The sequence below is a fragment of the Littorina saxatilis genome, linkage group LG6 (genome assembly GCF_037325665.1).
Source record: "Littorina saxatilis isolate snail1 linkage group LG6, US_GU_Lsax_2.0, whole genome shotgun sequence".
Lineage (NCBI taxonomy): Eukaryota > Metazoa > Mollusca > Gastropoda > Littorinimorpha > Littorinidae > Littorina > Littorina saxatilis.
Genome location: NC_090250.1, coordinates 1,755,637 through 1,771,474, shown reverse-complemented (window position 1 = coordinate 1,771,474; position 15,838 = coordinate 1,755,637). Strand labels below are relative to the sequence as shown.

The following is a 15,838-nucleotide window of genomic DNA, read 5'->3' as shown; positions in this document are numbered from 1 at the left end:
CCCCCCCCCCCCCTTTCTGCTCTTTCCTAAATTTCAAGTTCACTCATTTCTGTAAAGGAGCAAGAGAATCCTACAGGGAGGAGAGAACACATTTTATTTAACTACACAGAGAAATACACAGGCGCCATCTGGTTAAGTGTCTGTTGATCGGATTTTGACTCCACTAGGCTTGTAGATTTTGACTGCTTCTTCTAATAATCTCCCCCATCTTAATGCAGAGGTTTTCTCAGCTTTACCATAGTACAACAGAAACAAGGCTTTTCTTTGTACAGAAGGTTGTATTCTTTGCATGTAAGTTTGGCCCACTCACAGAAAACACGAGTTTAAAAAAAAAAAAAATTTTTTTATTGAAGGGTCAAAAACAGCTGTAGGTTTGGGAGACAAAAATAGGGTTGGTCGGTGAATTTGAAACACTGAATTTTGTTTCTTGGCCTAAGTTTCATCCGTGTTTTTAATTTGCTATTTCTGTGCAGATTCAACTGGAAGATTTCAAGAAATCCAAAGAGTCGAAACCTGAGTGTGAGCAGAACGGCCGTCTCCCTGTTGACCTTGAGCTAGAGTATGTTCTGGGTTCAATGCCTCAAAAGGTAACCATTTTCTCCTTCAAATGAATTGGATAAATTTAAGCTGAAACACTGCCCGTTGTGCCAACTGAAAATACAGTAACATTTGTTCATAACCACCACCTGAAGGAACAACCAAAAGTAGACCTTATAAATAGGGGGTTGTTATAGAACGGTAAATTATATCGGCAAGAACCTATTCAACGATCCTTCATAGTGATTCATCAAAATGGGCAGGTGGTCAGTATCAAGAGGTGGTCAGTATCAAGAGGTGGTCAGTATCAAGAGGTGGTCAGTATCAAGAGGTGGTCAGTATCAAGAGGTGGTCAGTATCAAGAGGTGGTCGCCAGGACAGGTTTGACTATAATTCATCTCCAAGTAATCCCTCGAAAGCAGTGTATGGTTGCCAGAATGGCGGGGTAAAAATGATCATACAAGTAAAAACCTATTCGTGCAAAAACATGAGTGCACGTGGGAAGAAGAATCTCCAAGTAAAAGAAGTTTCTGTTTTGGTGATCTTCTGTTTTCATGTCTTGGGTCAAATGCGGGGAAAACTGACATGTTCAACATACAGAAGGCATCCTTCCATGCCGTGTAATCTCTGAAAAACTGTAATGATAAATTACCACCAAAATTGTTGCAAAATTGTTCTTACTAGCTACTACTGTTCATGGGTTAAAAGAAGTAGCTTTACCTTGGATCAGTATGAGGATGGAAGTCGCTTGTTCATTTCAATGCTTGTTTTTCTCTCAGGTGCCAGGAGATTGGTTCCAGATAATTCTCGCTTACTCCATTACACATGTCGTATGCATTTAGAGCTCTTACTTCCCTTTGGTTATTTCAGCTCTAAACAGCGCTATGCCTCATTTGTGTAAGATTTCCTGGGATCAACATGTTTCAGGTGTTTGAACTGTCGCGCAGCAAACCAGATCTACATCCTCTCGCCTTGCCAGACAACTTGAAAGTGCAAGAGGCGTTGTCACGAGTGCTGCGACTCCCTTCCGTCGCCAGCAAACGCTATCTCACAAATAAGGTCAGATACCTTTGGTCAAGAGAACTCTTTCTTTTCTGCTACCAAACTAGACTGTGGGCTAGATAACAACAACACTGGTCATAGCAATAACAACACAATTTTCTGTTAACATTTTTTTATTTTTTTTATTTGAAATACTGAAATACAGCTCATTTTGTTTAAACACAGACACAGTCACACATGCATTGTACACACAAAGGCAGACAGATGCACGCACTCTCGCAGTTTGTTCTCTTTCATTGTCCCATCATTTGTATGTCAGTCGATTTCAGAGACCCCTGGGTCTACGTACGAGTCAATGTTTTGTTCTGTCTATGATTACACTTTTCGATAACGAAGCTTTCTTATTTTTTTATTTTTGTTATTTACCCTTGACTTGCATCTCTTGACAAGACAGCTGTTCTGTCTGCGATTAAATGTTCCAATTACAAATCTTTTGTTATTTTTATTTTTGTTTTTCACCCTTGACTTGCATATAGAAAATACAACATGGCTTGCTGTGTCGTACCAGATTTACACGAGTTGTTTTTTTAAATATTGAACTGCGAGCGAAAGCGAGCTGTTCACTATTTGAAAAAGCAACGAGTGTAAATCTGGTACGACACAGCAAGCCATGTAGTATTCTGTTTATCCTACATACTGTACTTACGTGTATTTTACTGAAAATGTCTTGCAGACGAGGCAGCTAAATTAAAGACGCTTGTTTGGGAACCTCGATCTCTTCTAAAGCCTCTTACAATCTATTACGTCAAAGCAAAGAAACGTCACTCTGAAAGTGTGGCGTGACGTGTTAGTTCTAAAGATTCACCGAGGGTAATTAGCGAGCGCAATTTTTGTTTCTATAATGGGGACGTTTGTCTCGGTGACTTTGGCATCATAAGCAGTGGAAAAACAGGTCCCTGCCAGACTTGCTTGACATGACCTCATTTACATGATATACACACTTGTGATTTGAACGATTATTATCTCACGGGTGTCTCTCTCACGTATGTAGGATAAAACTTGATAAGACATGGGTTTTGTCCATGATTTATCTTTCTGATGACTATCCTTTTTAAACAATTTATTTTAGTTTTTCACCCATGTTTTGCATAGCTTGACGAGACAGGTGTGATGTTCCACAGGTGGACAGGTCGGTGACGGGACTGGTTGCTCAGCAACAGTGTGTGGGACCGCTGCACACCCCTCTGGCCGACGTTGCCGTCATCGCTACTTCCTACTTTGATACCGTAAGTATCAGCAAATTAGGGAGGGAATCTATTATTTATGTTATTTGTATTTTTGACCAAAATATGACATTTGAAATATGGCATTTGACACAGATCGAGACAGCCATCCCTGAATGGCAGGACAAAAAAGGCCATACATGTAATATCCGACTCGTGCAAAAACATAAGTGAACGTGGGAGTCTCAGCCCATGAACGAAGAAGAAGAAGAAGAGCTACACTTGAAGCTTCACAGGGGTTAGCAGCTCTGTGTGATAGTCAGTGCAAGCGTAAACAGTGTGTGTGTATATGTGCAAACTGTGTATGAAGGTTGGAATGGAACTTGTTTCACTTTCACTTTCAGGTTGGAGCGGCCACGGCAATAGGAGAACAGCCGGTGAAGGGACTGGTGGACGCGGGGTGTGGAGCCAGGATGTCAGTGGCCGAGTCTCTCACCAACCTCGTCTTCGCACGCGTCTCCAGCCTCAAGGTTCGCACAATACTAAGACATTAAAGTTTAACGCCCTCATAGCAAAGCCATTAGGGGACGCAAAATGCAGTGGAACCCCCCTTTTGATACCTCCATATTATGAGATCATCAGGTCTTAAAAGCCCCCCGCGGGTTAGGGGGAAGAATTTACCCGATGCTCCCCAGCATGTCGTAAGAGGCGACTAACGGATTCTGTTTCTCCTTTAACCCTTGTTAAGTGTTTCTTGTATAGAATATAGTCAATGTTTGTAAAGATTTCAGTCAAGCAGTATGTAAGAAATGTTAAGTCCTTTGTACTGGAAACTTGCATTCTCCCAGTAAGGTCATATATTGTACTACGTTGCAAGCCCCTGGAGCAATTTTTTGATTAGTGCTTTTGTGAACAAGAAACAATTGACAAGTGGCTCTATCCCATCTCCGCCCTTTCCCCGTCGCGATATAACCTTGAACGGTTGAAAACGACGTTAAACACCAAATAAAGAAAGAATCGGGTCTTAAAAAGGAGGGAGTCTTAAAATGGGGGTAAATTTACAGAGGTTATGAACAGAAAGTCCGAGAGAAAAAGGGTCTTATAATGGAGGGAGTCTTAAATTGGGGGGTGGGGAGGGGGTGTCTTAAAAGGGGAGATTCCACTGTATCGGGGGGGGGGGGGGGGGTGGCACTGTATCTGGGGGCATTGCTTAGATGTTTGTTATACCTGCGGAGGATCCTTATCACACTCTGACCTTGCACAGTTCTCAGCAAGACTGTGTGTTCATTGAGGATGAGAGTCGCTCGTTCATTCCAATGCTTATTATTCTCTCAGGAGACTGGTTATGCATTACTCTCACTTACTCTATTACACATTTCATTTGCATAACTTTATTGTCCCATCACTTGGAAATTCGGGTCACTTCCTCCCAGAGGAAAGCTAGCAGCAACAGAGTGGCGCTACCCAGGTGTGTGCGTGTTAAGGTGTAATCAGCCACCTGCACTTATGGCAGTATGACCGAGGTCTTTTACGTGCTACAGTGGTGACATGGGGGTGGAACATGGATACCGTCCCTGAGTCTGCACTTAAAGTTGACATGTGTCCGCCCCGGCCCGGTTTCGAACCCGCGACCTTTGGATCACAAGTCACATGTCGTATACATTTAGAACGCTTAATTCCCTTTGTTCATCAGGTTTTTGTGTTGATTGGATTATCAGGACGTGAAGTGCAGTGGGAACTGGATGTGGGCGGCCAAGCTTCCTGGAGAGGGCGCCGCTTTGGTGGACGCGTGCCGAGCCATGTGTGATGTCATGAAACAGCTGGGCGTAGCGGTGGATGGGGGCAAGGATTCTCTCAGCATGGCTGCTCGCACGCGCACCGAGGTGGTGAAAGCCCCAGGTCAGATTATGATAATAATTATTATAATAAACAGTTATTAATTGACCCTTCTCGTCAGACCTCACGGCAATATACAATATTAAATTGGACACACACGCATGCACACACACACACACACATAATAAAATCCAACAAGAATATAAAAAAACAAATTTGTGTTACGAAATAAGATTTTGGCTGCAAAGGGTGGCTTTTCCTTGCAAAAAATAAGGCAAACAAACCCAAGCTGCGTGTTTCTACACGTTTTGAGGAAGCATGTGTACGATACACCAGTTGATATAATGATAATGATTGGCCAATTTTGTCACTTTGATTTCTTAGCCATCTTTTTTGCCAAGGAAAAGCAACATTACTATCTGCAGCCGATACAAACTTGACAGATTTATTTTTGGAATCATTCTTCTTCTGTGTTTCCGTTGATTTCTGGAATGTGTCTTTGTGTTTACTGAATCAAAGATATTGTGCGTACAAAAAGTACAGTCACTAAACTTTGGCTTCTTTCTCTCACAGGAACCTTAGTGGTGTCAACGTATGCTGCTTCTCCTGACATAACTGCCACAGTGACCCCTGATCTCAAGTGTCCTGAGGGTGAAGGTCAAGTGCTGTGGGTGTCCCTGGGGGGAGGGAAGTGTCGTCTTGGTGGCAGCGCTCTAGCTCAGTGTTTCAAGCAGGTGGGAAACGAGGTGCCGGATCTGGACTCACCGGAGCAGCTTGTCAGTGCCTTCAACATGGTTCAGGAACTGCTTGCTGGTAAGTGCATTCATAGACAATATTTAGAAATAACTTTGTCGGGTTCGCACAATAGAACTTGCTCCTTTTTAACTTTAAGACTTGGTTTTCTCAGATTTGTGTAGGTCTTACAAAAGGGGTTCCACTGTTCTACTGTGTTATGATTCAATTCACACAATCGGGAGGTTGTTTGCAGAGAGAAAGCTGACAGCAGGTCATGACGTCAGTGACGGAGGGCTGGTGACGTGTCTGCTGGAAATGACGTTTGCAGGGAACTGTGGGATATCGGTGGACGTGACAACCAGCGACAAGCCTTCTGGCGATGCCAGTAGCAATACAGGTCAGTTTTTCTTGCCCTTTTTAGGGAGGTGTGCAGGTTTGCTTGTCTTTCTGTCCGCTTGCTTTAAACCCGTCTGTGATGATTTATTGCCTCTGCATGCAGTGGCAAATCACCCTCGTATATTTTATGTGATGAAGTCATGCTGAATTGTTTACATTTCTCGTGCATTAAAAGTATAAAAGATCACACGTTAACCTGCGTTTTACCTCAGTTACATGATTTCTGTTCAGTGGTCCTCAGCAATTTAATCTTGCCTTTTAACCCACTGACAGTTGTGAGTCTGGAAGTCTGATGCTGGAAGTTACATAGTCACAAACTTTGTTTGTGTATCTTTCATCATGTGTGTATGTGTGCGCAGCGTGCGTGCATGCATGTTTATACACGCGAACAGTGAGCTGATGCAAGAAAATTGTGGGATAATTGGGGAATCGATGGGAGGGGGAGGGGCAGGAGGTTGCGTTCTGTAGTTCCTGTGTCTATAATAATCCCCAAAATAACCCTGTTAAGATAGGGACACTTTAGGCTGGTCCCAGGAGTGTCATTCGCAGGCTCTACTCAAGTATCTTCCACACAAGTGAAGTCCTGTATCTGACGTTCAGACTTTTGCCTTAACACTTTCTACCCCAGCTATGTTGACCAAGGTTTTTTTTAGCCGAGACCAGGTGTGCTGCAGCAGGTCACTCAGAATTGTAGTAACTGTGTATCAACACGCTGGAATGCAGGCGTTAGACAGGAAGCGACTGAAGCTAACAGTCTGAGCGGATATATCCGTACCTGGTAAGATAGAGCCATATGAGTGGGTACGGATATATCCGTACCTGGGAGACAATGGGTTAATTGACCCAATGTATTGAATTCAGTCAATGAAAATGTCTTTGTTCTTTCCCCAGCAAGTCCACTGGCGCTGCTTTTCGCCGAGGAGGTGGGCCTTGTGTTGGAGACAAGAAAGCAAGATGCACAGACAGTACAAGCCCGGTTCAACACAGCGGGTGTAAATTGTCGCATCATCGGAACATCAGTTGCACCAAAAGGCTCTTCCTCTTCCCAGGTACAATGAACAAGCATGCTGGTCACTCCATTGAAACAGTCTGTTGGGTACAGTGCTTTCTGTGGTGTGGTCCAGTGAAATGGGTCCATGAGGACCATCCAAAAGTGGTCTTTATAGACCTGTGGTTGTTATGGAAAGGTTGATTATATTGCTAAAAAAAAATCTTGGGATGTTTTGGGGTGGTTATTGTGGGTGGATGGTCGCTAACACGAGTTAGTTACCAGGGCAGTTTCGAAGAGAACATTTTACTCAGAGCAAAACCTGGGGCTTGCAGGGAGTAAAATCATAAGAAAATAGTCTGTTGCAAGGAATGGAAATAAACTTTGAATTTGATTTCACTTTATTTTCTGTTTGTGATGGGTATTGGCCACTTAGTGTGTTGTCACAAGTGGTAGAATAACTTGGGGAAATATAGGGATAGGTATTAGGGACAGCGTTTTTACTTCCTATCATTACTGTCCAAATTGTATTTGGGTCTAAAAATGCATGTGTGATTTTGAACTTGTGTGACTAATCTTACAGCTCTTTATTTTACAGGTGAAGATATGTGTCAACTGTGTGCCGGTCCTGGAAGCGCCCATGTCAGAGCTGCGAGACGTGTGGGAAGAGACGAGCTTCGTGCTGGAGCGTCGCCAGGCCAACCCTCACTGCGTGGAGGCTGAACAAGGGTCGTTGAAGCAGCGACGCTCTCCGCCATACCACCTTCCCTTTGATCCCAACACTTCCCTGTCCACCAAAACAATGGGTCAGTTCAACTGAAAGTGCTTTTTTTTGGGGGGGGGGGGGGGTGCTTTTAGGCTTTTCTTGTAACGTTTTCCCTTATTTTGTTTTGTTTGTGGTAACATGTCTGGACTAAGGCGGTTTGGTGCGAATTTTGCCACCCTCCGGACAGTTCCTGCAGCCAAACTGGTACCAAATGTCATGCTTCGCACTCCTTTAGATCACATTGGGGAGGCCCAGGGGGAATTCTGACGACTGGGCAACTCAGGATCTCCAAATAACTTTGCCCCGGCTTGCGCCCTGTAGATGTCACTCCAGCTTCGCGCCCCTGGAGCAAATTTTTGATTAGTGCTTTTGTGAACAAGAAACAATTGACAAGTGGCTCTATCCCATCTCCCCCCTTTCCCCGTCGCGATATAACCTTCGTGGTTGAAAACGACGTTAATCACCAAATAAAGAAAGAAAGACTCCAGCTTCGCTCAGCGTCAGTAACATGTCTGGATTAAAAGTCTTGTTATATACACAATGACATTTGATAGCTATACAAGACGGGAAACTTTGATGGAAGTGCCATCTGTTTTTTTTTTAATCGTGTCAACACAAAAATGTTCCCTCCTTATGTGACCAGAACAGACTTTTGTATCTTGCATGCACTTTTCGAAAAAATCTCACTTTTCTCAGGCTTTAATTTTCTCTGCAACGAATTCTCCATATCTCCTTCTTTCAGGCTCTGCTCCCAGAGTGGCGGTGATCAGAGAAGAGGGGAGCAACGGTGACAGGGAAATGGCGGCTGCGTTCTCCATGGCGGGGTTCGAACCCTGGGACCTGAACATGCAGGACCTGATGGACGGCAGAGTGACGCTCGACAGCTTCAGGGGTGTGGCCTTCGTTGGAGGGTTCAGCTACGCTGACGTGTGCGGCTCAGCAAAAGGTGTGTGGTATGGTTACATTGTTTGTTTATTTTGTTTTGTTGTTGCTGTGTTTGGTTTGGTAATAAGGGTATGAGGAGATGAGAAGAGTATATCTTTGAGGTCTGATAAACAAAGGGAGGTAAGCGCTCTAAATGCATACGACATGTGTAATAGAGTAAGTGAGAGTTATTTTCAACCAGTCTCCCGGCACCTGAGAGAACAACAAGCATTGAAATGAACAAGCGGCTTTCATCCTCATTATATCTTTATATTATTATCTCTTTTATATCTTTGAGGATTTAGACCAGGACTGGATGAATGGGGGATGGAGGATACATTTTGATGACTTGAAGTGAAATCTGGATGACTATTTTTTAACAGGATTTGCATATATGCTTCTAAAAAATTCAGTTTTTTTATTCCTTTCCAGTGAATCTCTTTTAATCTGTTATCAGGATGGGCAGCAACGGCTCGATTCAACCAACAGGTGCGCAGAGAGTTCCAGAAGTTCAAGTCGCGGACAGACACGTTCAGTCTGGGGGTGTGTAACGGATGCCAACTGATGGCCCTGCTAGGCTGGGTGGTGCCTGCTGAAACTGATGGTGAGTAAATTTGAACCATGAAGATGGAGTCTGTGTGTGTTTGTGTGTATGTGTGCGTCTGTCTGTCTTTGTGCATGACTGTGTATGTGTGTGTCTGTGTGTGTTTCTGTGCATGTTTGTGTGTGTCTGTCTGGGTATTTGTGCATGTCTATGTCAGTGTGTGTGTCTGTTGGATTGTGGTTTTGAGAGTGGGTGTTAGACTGAGGCATGGGATGTTATTTTGATTCATGTGCTAGTTATGACTGATATTATGCTTTTAGTTATGCGCTATAGAAATCTCCTTAATAAATAAATAAATAAATATTGGTTTGGGCCATAGTTTTCTACTTCACAGCCTGACAGGTAGTGAGTTGAAGAAAAACAAAAGTGGTTACTTTCTTGACACAAGTTATGTGTGTGTGTGTGTGTGCACGTGCACGCATGCGTGTCTGCCAGCCTTCCTTTGTGTGTGTGTGTGTGTGTGCACGCATTTATGTATGTGTACAAGTGTGCCCAAATGTGATTGGGTGTGTGCATGCATGCATACGTAAGTCCAAGCACTTGCATGTGATTGTGTATGTGCAATCGGGCGGGGATGTAGCTCAGTCGGTAGCGCGCTGGATTTGTATCCAGTTGGCCGCTGTCAGCGTGAGTTCGTCCCCATGTTCGGCGAGAGATTTATTTCTCAGAGTCAACTTTGTGTGCAGACTCTCCTCGGTGTCCGAACACCCCCGTGTGTACACGCAAGCACAAGACCAAGTGCGCACGAAAAAGATCCTGAAATCCTTGTCAGAGTTCGGTGGGTTATAGAAACACGAAAATACCCAGCATGCTTCCTCCGAAAGCGGCGTATGGCTGCCTAAATGGCGGGGTAAAAACGGTCATACACGTAAAAGCCGTGGGAGTTTCAGCCCATGAACGAACAAAAAAACAAAAAAAAGTATGTGCAATCATGCCTTTACAATCCTTCCACGTTGTTGTTGACCCACAGGAAGGGACGGTGAGAGAGAGCAAGGCGTGTTCCTTGACCACAACCACTCCCAGCGCTACGAGTCTCGCTTCGCCACAGTGAGGGTGGGGGCCAGTCCTGCTGTCATGATGAGGGGGATGGAGGGGACCGTCTTTGGCATGTGGGTGTCACACGGAGAGGGTGAGTTCATTGCTTGTTGGCCATTTGGGGCCGGAAGAATTCCATTTATTTTGGACAAGACCAAGAAAAATTTGTTTAATGTTTTTGATTCCCGGACCAAACCAGGTTGTCCTCCTCATCCTGGAACTTACCTTCCAAAGAAAGTTACTTTAAAAAGGAAAGTTACTTTAAAATGGCTAAACTCGAATTTTGGGGGGCCGAATGTCCAATGCTAGTGTGCTTAGCTTTGTTCGGAAAAAGTTTTACACATTAGACAGGAGTTTGCCGGGGGGGGGGGGGGGGGGTTGTTGTTGTAGGTTATTTGATATCAGGAGTATTTTCACTGTACTGATGATTTGATTCAATAGCGAAATGTTTGAAATGTAAAAAAATAAAAAAAGGAGTATTTTCACAAACAGTTACATGTAACTTTTTGCTTCCTTAGTTTGATCTTTTTGTTTAAATCAACACCTTGCATCGCTACGTGAACACGATCCACCAAAGTAAGACTCTCTCCCTTTGAAAGCCCTGTTTTCTGTTCAAGACCTCTGTGAATTTGCCCCCATTTCTAAGAGCCTCTTTATTTGGAGACCTGATGTTTCTTTCTCCCTTTTTGGGAGGTCTTAAAAGGGGGTTACCCCCCGCGGGTCAGGAGGAAGAATTTACCTGATGCTCCCCAGCATGTCGTAATAGGCGACTAACGGATTCTGTTTCTCCTTTTACCCTTGTTAAGTGTTTCTTGTATAGAATATACAGTGGAGTCCAGCTATAACGAACCCGGTTATAAAGAAATCCCGCTTTTAACGAACTGCCATTGATTTCCCGGCAGACAGCCTTCTATTTCTTACTTGTTACTTTCCGGCTACATCGAACCTTTTGAACTCATTTGCATAACGAACCCCTCTTTTAACAAGCACGTTTTCATCGCCCCAGAGCCGTTTTGTCTCTAAAAGTCACAAGGCTACAACGAACTGATGTCAATAATTGTCTCCAAAGACAAAAATACACAAACACAAGTAAAAGTATACCGGTAACAAACGGTCGAAGAATGAAAATAAGCCGCAGATCAAAGGAAGAATACAGAGTGGAAATATGCGTGCTCTGTGTGTGCGGCGAGATCAAAGGCAGGTCCATTGTGATGCCTTGTTTATCATAGACACTGACCTTCTTCCCAGGGGTCAATGACCCAGTTTTAGCTATGAGAGGTGGTTCCCCTGTCATATCTGAGAGAGGAAACACTTCCTGCACCGGGGTCAATGACCGAGTTTTATCTATGATCTAGGAGAGGGTCAGTCTCCTTTCATGCCTGAGAAGAAACACTGGTGTGTGCTGAGATCAAAGGCAGGTCCTTTGTGACAGCTGGGTGGCCTTGTCAACAGACAGGACCTTCTTCCCCGGGGTCAATGACCCAGTTTTATCTTTGGGGGGGGGGGGGGGGGGGGCGCGGCGGTCTTTTTGATGTCTTGAGAGGAAATATGGCCAGGGTAGCACTCCCTGCACCGGGTCAGTGACCGAGTTTAACCTATGGGCGGTCAGTTTCTTTGATGTCTAGAGAGGAAACATGGCCAGTTGTTTGACTGGTACTCAGGCGGTCTCTTTGATTTTTATCCTATTTTGATACACTCCAGGAAAAAAGTCGCCCCTTATTACCCGGAAAATACGGTACATGCTTTTACACGACTTTTTAAATTTTACTTCTAAAATTACAGTAAAGTGAACATTTGAACTATGCCTCTCTATGGATTATATTATAAAGCTGTTGAAAACATGCAGAGATTGTACTCTCCAAGAAAAGATCGATGGGACGATCATTTGAAGGTGAGTGGGAAAACTTGTCTTGAGGCCATTTAGGGTTGAAAACTCTACAGCGAATTACTGATATAACGAACTAAAATTTATCTCCCTTGAGATTCGTTGTACCCGGACTCCACTGTAGTCAATGTTTGTAAAGATTTTAGTCAAGCAGTATGTAAGAAATGTTAAGTCCTTTGTACTGGAAACTTGCATTCTCCCAGTAAGGTCATATATTGTACTACGTTGCAAGCCCCTGGAGCAATTTTTTTATTAGTGCTTTTGTGAACAAGAAACAATTAACAAGTGGCTCTATCCCATCTCCCCCCTTTCCCCGTCGCGATATAACCTTGAACGGTTGAAAACGACGTTAAACACCAAATAAAGAAAGAAAAGGGGGTTACACTGTATATGAATCAAAAATATTTGCTGTTCTACCCTCATAAAATAATATGTCGAAGAGAACGTTGATTTCGTTCTAAGTGCCCCAAATTTTATCCCAATGTGCTCCTCTGCAGGCAAGTTTGTCTTCAAGAACGAGTCGCTCCACAAACGCGTCAAAGCTGACAACCTGATAATCGCTCAGTACGTGGATGACGACGGCAAGCCAACCAACACCTACCCCCTGAACCCCAACGGCTCACCCGACGGCTTGGCTGGCGTCTGCTCGGAGGACGGGCGGCACATGGCGATCATGCCGCACCCCGAGCGCTGCGTGTTGCCGTGGCAATGCCCGTGGATGCCCGCAGGGATGAAGGAGACGCTCAAGTTCTCTCCGTGGATCAGAATGTTCCAGAACGCCTACCAGTGGTGCCTTGATGAGAAGTGCTGATTGAACTGCTTTGCTGAGAATGTTTTTTGCTACCAGTACCTGTACTGTTTGGCGGCGCTGGGGGCGGGCGGAATTTGTGAGATCTCCAGATATTAAACAATTCCAGGGGTTGAGGGGACCGTGATGCTTTCAGGGTTGTTTTTTTCACTGAAAATGCTCAGCAGGTTAAAAAGTACAGTGCACGTGACAGTTTTCTCTTTGCTTTGTTTGTTTGTTTCAATAACATATTGAAAAGGACTTCTTCTTCTTCAGCGTTCCAGAATTTTTCTGGTTACGTGTGAGCTCCTTTTCCCATTTGGGTTCCCCACACTATACTCTGAGAGCATAGTCAGCTTCACTCCGCTTTCGTTGAGTAGGCATGCTGGGTATTTTTGTGTTTCCATAACCCACCGAACTCTGACATGGATTACAGGATCTTTTCCGTGCGCACTTGGTCTTGTGCTTGCGTGTACACACGAAGGGGGTTAAGTCACTAGCATAGCTGCACATAAGTTGACCTGGGAGATCGGAAAAATCTCCACTCTTAACCCACCAGGCAGTAGCGACCGGGATTCGAACTCACGACCTCCCAAGTAGGAAGCCGACGTCTTACCACCACGCCACTGCGCCCGTCTGAAAAGTACTGAACATGTGTTTGAATGCCCACCTGTTAGAATCTTTCTCTGACACCTATGGCAAATTATGTGAGGAAGTGTCGATGAGACAGGTTAGCAAGTAGCATATGATCAAAGAATTAAAAGGAGAGAAAAGAATGTGATACACAATAAAATGGAGGAATTGAAATCAGTTTTGTATTTTTTTACCTTTTTGTTATAATCTTGAACAATTGTTGAGTCTCCCAATTGTCATTTTCAGCATTAAGATATTATTTTTATATATTGATTTATTAATTTATTAAATAATTTATTAATTCATTAATTTATTTATTAATTAATCCACTTATTGAATAATTTATTTATTAATTAATGTATTTATTAAAACATTGTCATAATTTAAAAACAAACAAACACATTTCATTAAAATGTAAGGGCGGTGGAGGCCAAACCTTTTTTTTCTTGTATTTTTTCTTGTTTTTTCATAATCATGCTATGATATACCTTTGAAGGTGGCTCACAGTGCACTGACATTTCTTACACAGAGCTAAAACATTCAGATTCAGATTTGATATGTTTCATTATAGTGTGTCATGTGTCATTTGAGGGTTGTGAACTTTTTGCTTTCACTCCAGTGAGATTAACATCGAACGCAGAAGAAGAAGACTCCAATGAGATTGAACGGAAATGACGTTTTCTCTTACATGTCTTGTAAAACAGCTTTTTATGCTCTATCTTTTCTTTGCCTTTTATTGCATTTTTAAGACTCAGCACACAATATCACATTGCCATTTTTTCATTAAAATTATACAGAAGACATGTATTCATTATTGGTTCCTTTTGCATTTAGCATGTATCTTATCTCATTTACCCGATGCTCCCCAGCATGTCGTAAGAGGCGACTAACGGATTCTGTTTCTCCTTTTACCCTTGTTAAGTGTTTCTTGTATAGAATATAGTCAATTTTTGTAAAGATTTTAGTCAAGCAGTATGTAAGAAATGTTAAGTCCTTTGTACTGGAAACTTGCATTCTCCCAGTAAGGTAATATATTGTACTACGTTGCAAGCCCCTGGAGCAAATTTTTTATTAGTGCTTTTGTGAACAAGAAACAATTGACAAGTGGCTCTATCCCATCTCCCCCCTTCCCCCGTCGCGATATAACCTTCGTGGTTGAAAACGACGTAAAACACCAAATAAAGAAAGATGTATCTTATCTCAAAAGTCGTTTTGGTGAAGAGGGATTTTTGATATGACATTTAATTTCCTAGTGTTGGTAGAATTGTATATTACCCAGATTTCTGATGCTTAGTAAAGCTTTATTTGTCTCTTCTGGTTTTCTCTGATTAAAAGAAACATCTCATGGATGGTCTGCAGTTTCTTTTGGTTATACATGATTGATTTTGTGCGTATATATGTGTGTGTGGTTACATGCACATATATACTAAAAATGTGTGTGTGTCACTGTGTGTGTGTGTACATGCATGTGAGTGGGGTGTACAAATCATCCTCCAAACGCACACATGCTCTCGCTCTCTCTCTCTCTCTCTCTCTCTCTCTCTCTCTCTCTCTCTCTCTCTCTCTCTCTCTCTCTCTCTCTCACACACACACACACACACACACACACACACACACACACAAAAGCATTAAATGCAATATCAATATACTTGAATAGAAATAAGACCTCCATACCCACCACTGATTAAAATGTACTGTCTCGTTAAAAACGTACACAGAATTAATACGGGTGTGGTCAAATCTTTCAACGACTGCATGTCGAGAAAGTTAATAAATGTATCAATTCTCTGGCCTCATATCAGCTGGAAACTTAATGAAAATGATGCTAATCTAAAGCAAAGCACCCCAAAATGAAGCCACCGCAAGATAACGGATAGTAGACCTGGACATCCCACCGTGTTTTGTTAGCCTAAACCTGATTGAAAAAGGTCAACAGTCCACTTGATATATATATTTCAGCCAAGACGTGACTGATTATGTGTCCGGTACCCGTGCGGGCAGAAACAAGACTGCATGCCGAGAATTTTTCCATGTATTTGACAAGAGATACCACAAAGCCTGCTAAGATACAGGAAACGGGAGATGGGTGTGGGTCTAACTGTTTTCAATGCAGAAATGGCTGGCTGGAAATATCCCGCTGTCTTGGACGAAGACACCGTGGAATCCGTTTAGAAACCGGAGGACTCCAGCCGAGTTATGTGTGAAAGAATATGACGGGTGGAGAAAAAACACCTACCTTGTTAATTATTGTTGTCACTTTTGGACAGGGAGGGACGGGAGAAGCAAAAATGTACTCACGCAGACACGCCCATAATTATGCCAGCGTAACCGCGCACTGACGCACACACAGACTCGGACACACGAACGCACACACACACACACGCACGCACGCAAAAACGCTCATGCACGCAAAGATACACACGCACGCACCCACATACACACACACACACACACACACACATTCATGAGCATGTACAAGTCTGTAAA

The 15,838-nt window shown here is 43.3% G+C and overlaps 1 protein-coding gene across 3 annotated transcripts in view; it reads left to right on the top strand.

Moving 5' to 3' along the window:
- LOC138968289 (phosphoribosylformylglycinamidine synthase-like) overlaps positions 1-14,698 on the top strand; it is a 37,023-nt gene extending 22,325 nt beyond the window's left edge. For all 3 annotated transcript variants that reach the window (XM_070340848.1, XM_070340847.1, XM_070340846.1), the window contains exons 12-24: positions 474-587; positions 1,465-1,596; positions 2,721-2,825; positions 3,167-3,292; positions 4,481-4,661; positions 5,172-5,411; positions 5,587-5,730; positions 6,621-6,778; positions 7,316-7,523; positions 8,226-8,429; positions 8,865-9,011; positions 9,982-10,140; positions 12,429-14,698. In XM_070340848.1, the coding sequence (XP_070196949.1) occupies positions 474-587; positions 1,465-1,596; positions 2,721-2,825; positions 3,167-3,292; positions 4,481-4,661; positions 5,172-5,411; positions 5,587-5,730; positions 6,621-6,778; positions 7,316-7,523; positions 8,226-8,429; positions 8,865-9,011; positions 9,982-10,140; positions 12,429-12,742 (2,232 nt within the window). In that variant the 3' untranslated portion in view covers positions 12,743-14,698. The remainder of the gene's footprint in view (positions 1-473; positions 588-1,464; positions 1,597-2,720; positions 2,826-3,166; positions 3,293-4,480; positions 4,662-5,171; positions 5,412-5,586; positions 5,731-6,620; positions 6,779-7,315; positions 7,524-8,225; positions 8,430-8,864; positions 9,012-9,981; positions 10,141-12,428) is intronic.
- The last annotated feature ends 1,140 nt before the right edge of the window (positions 14,699-15,838 follow it).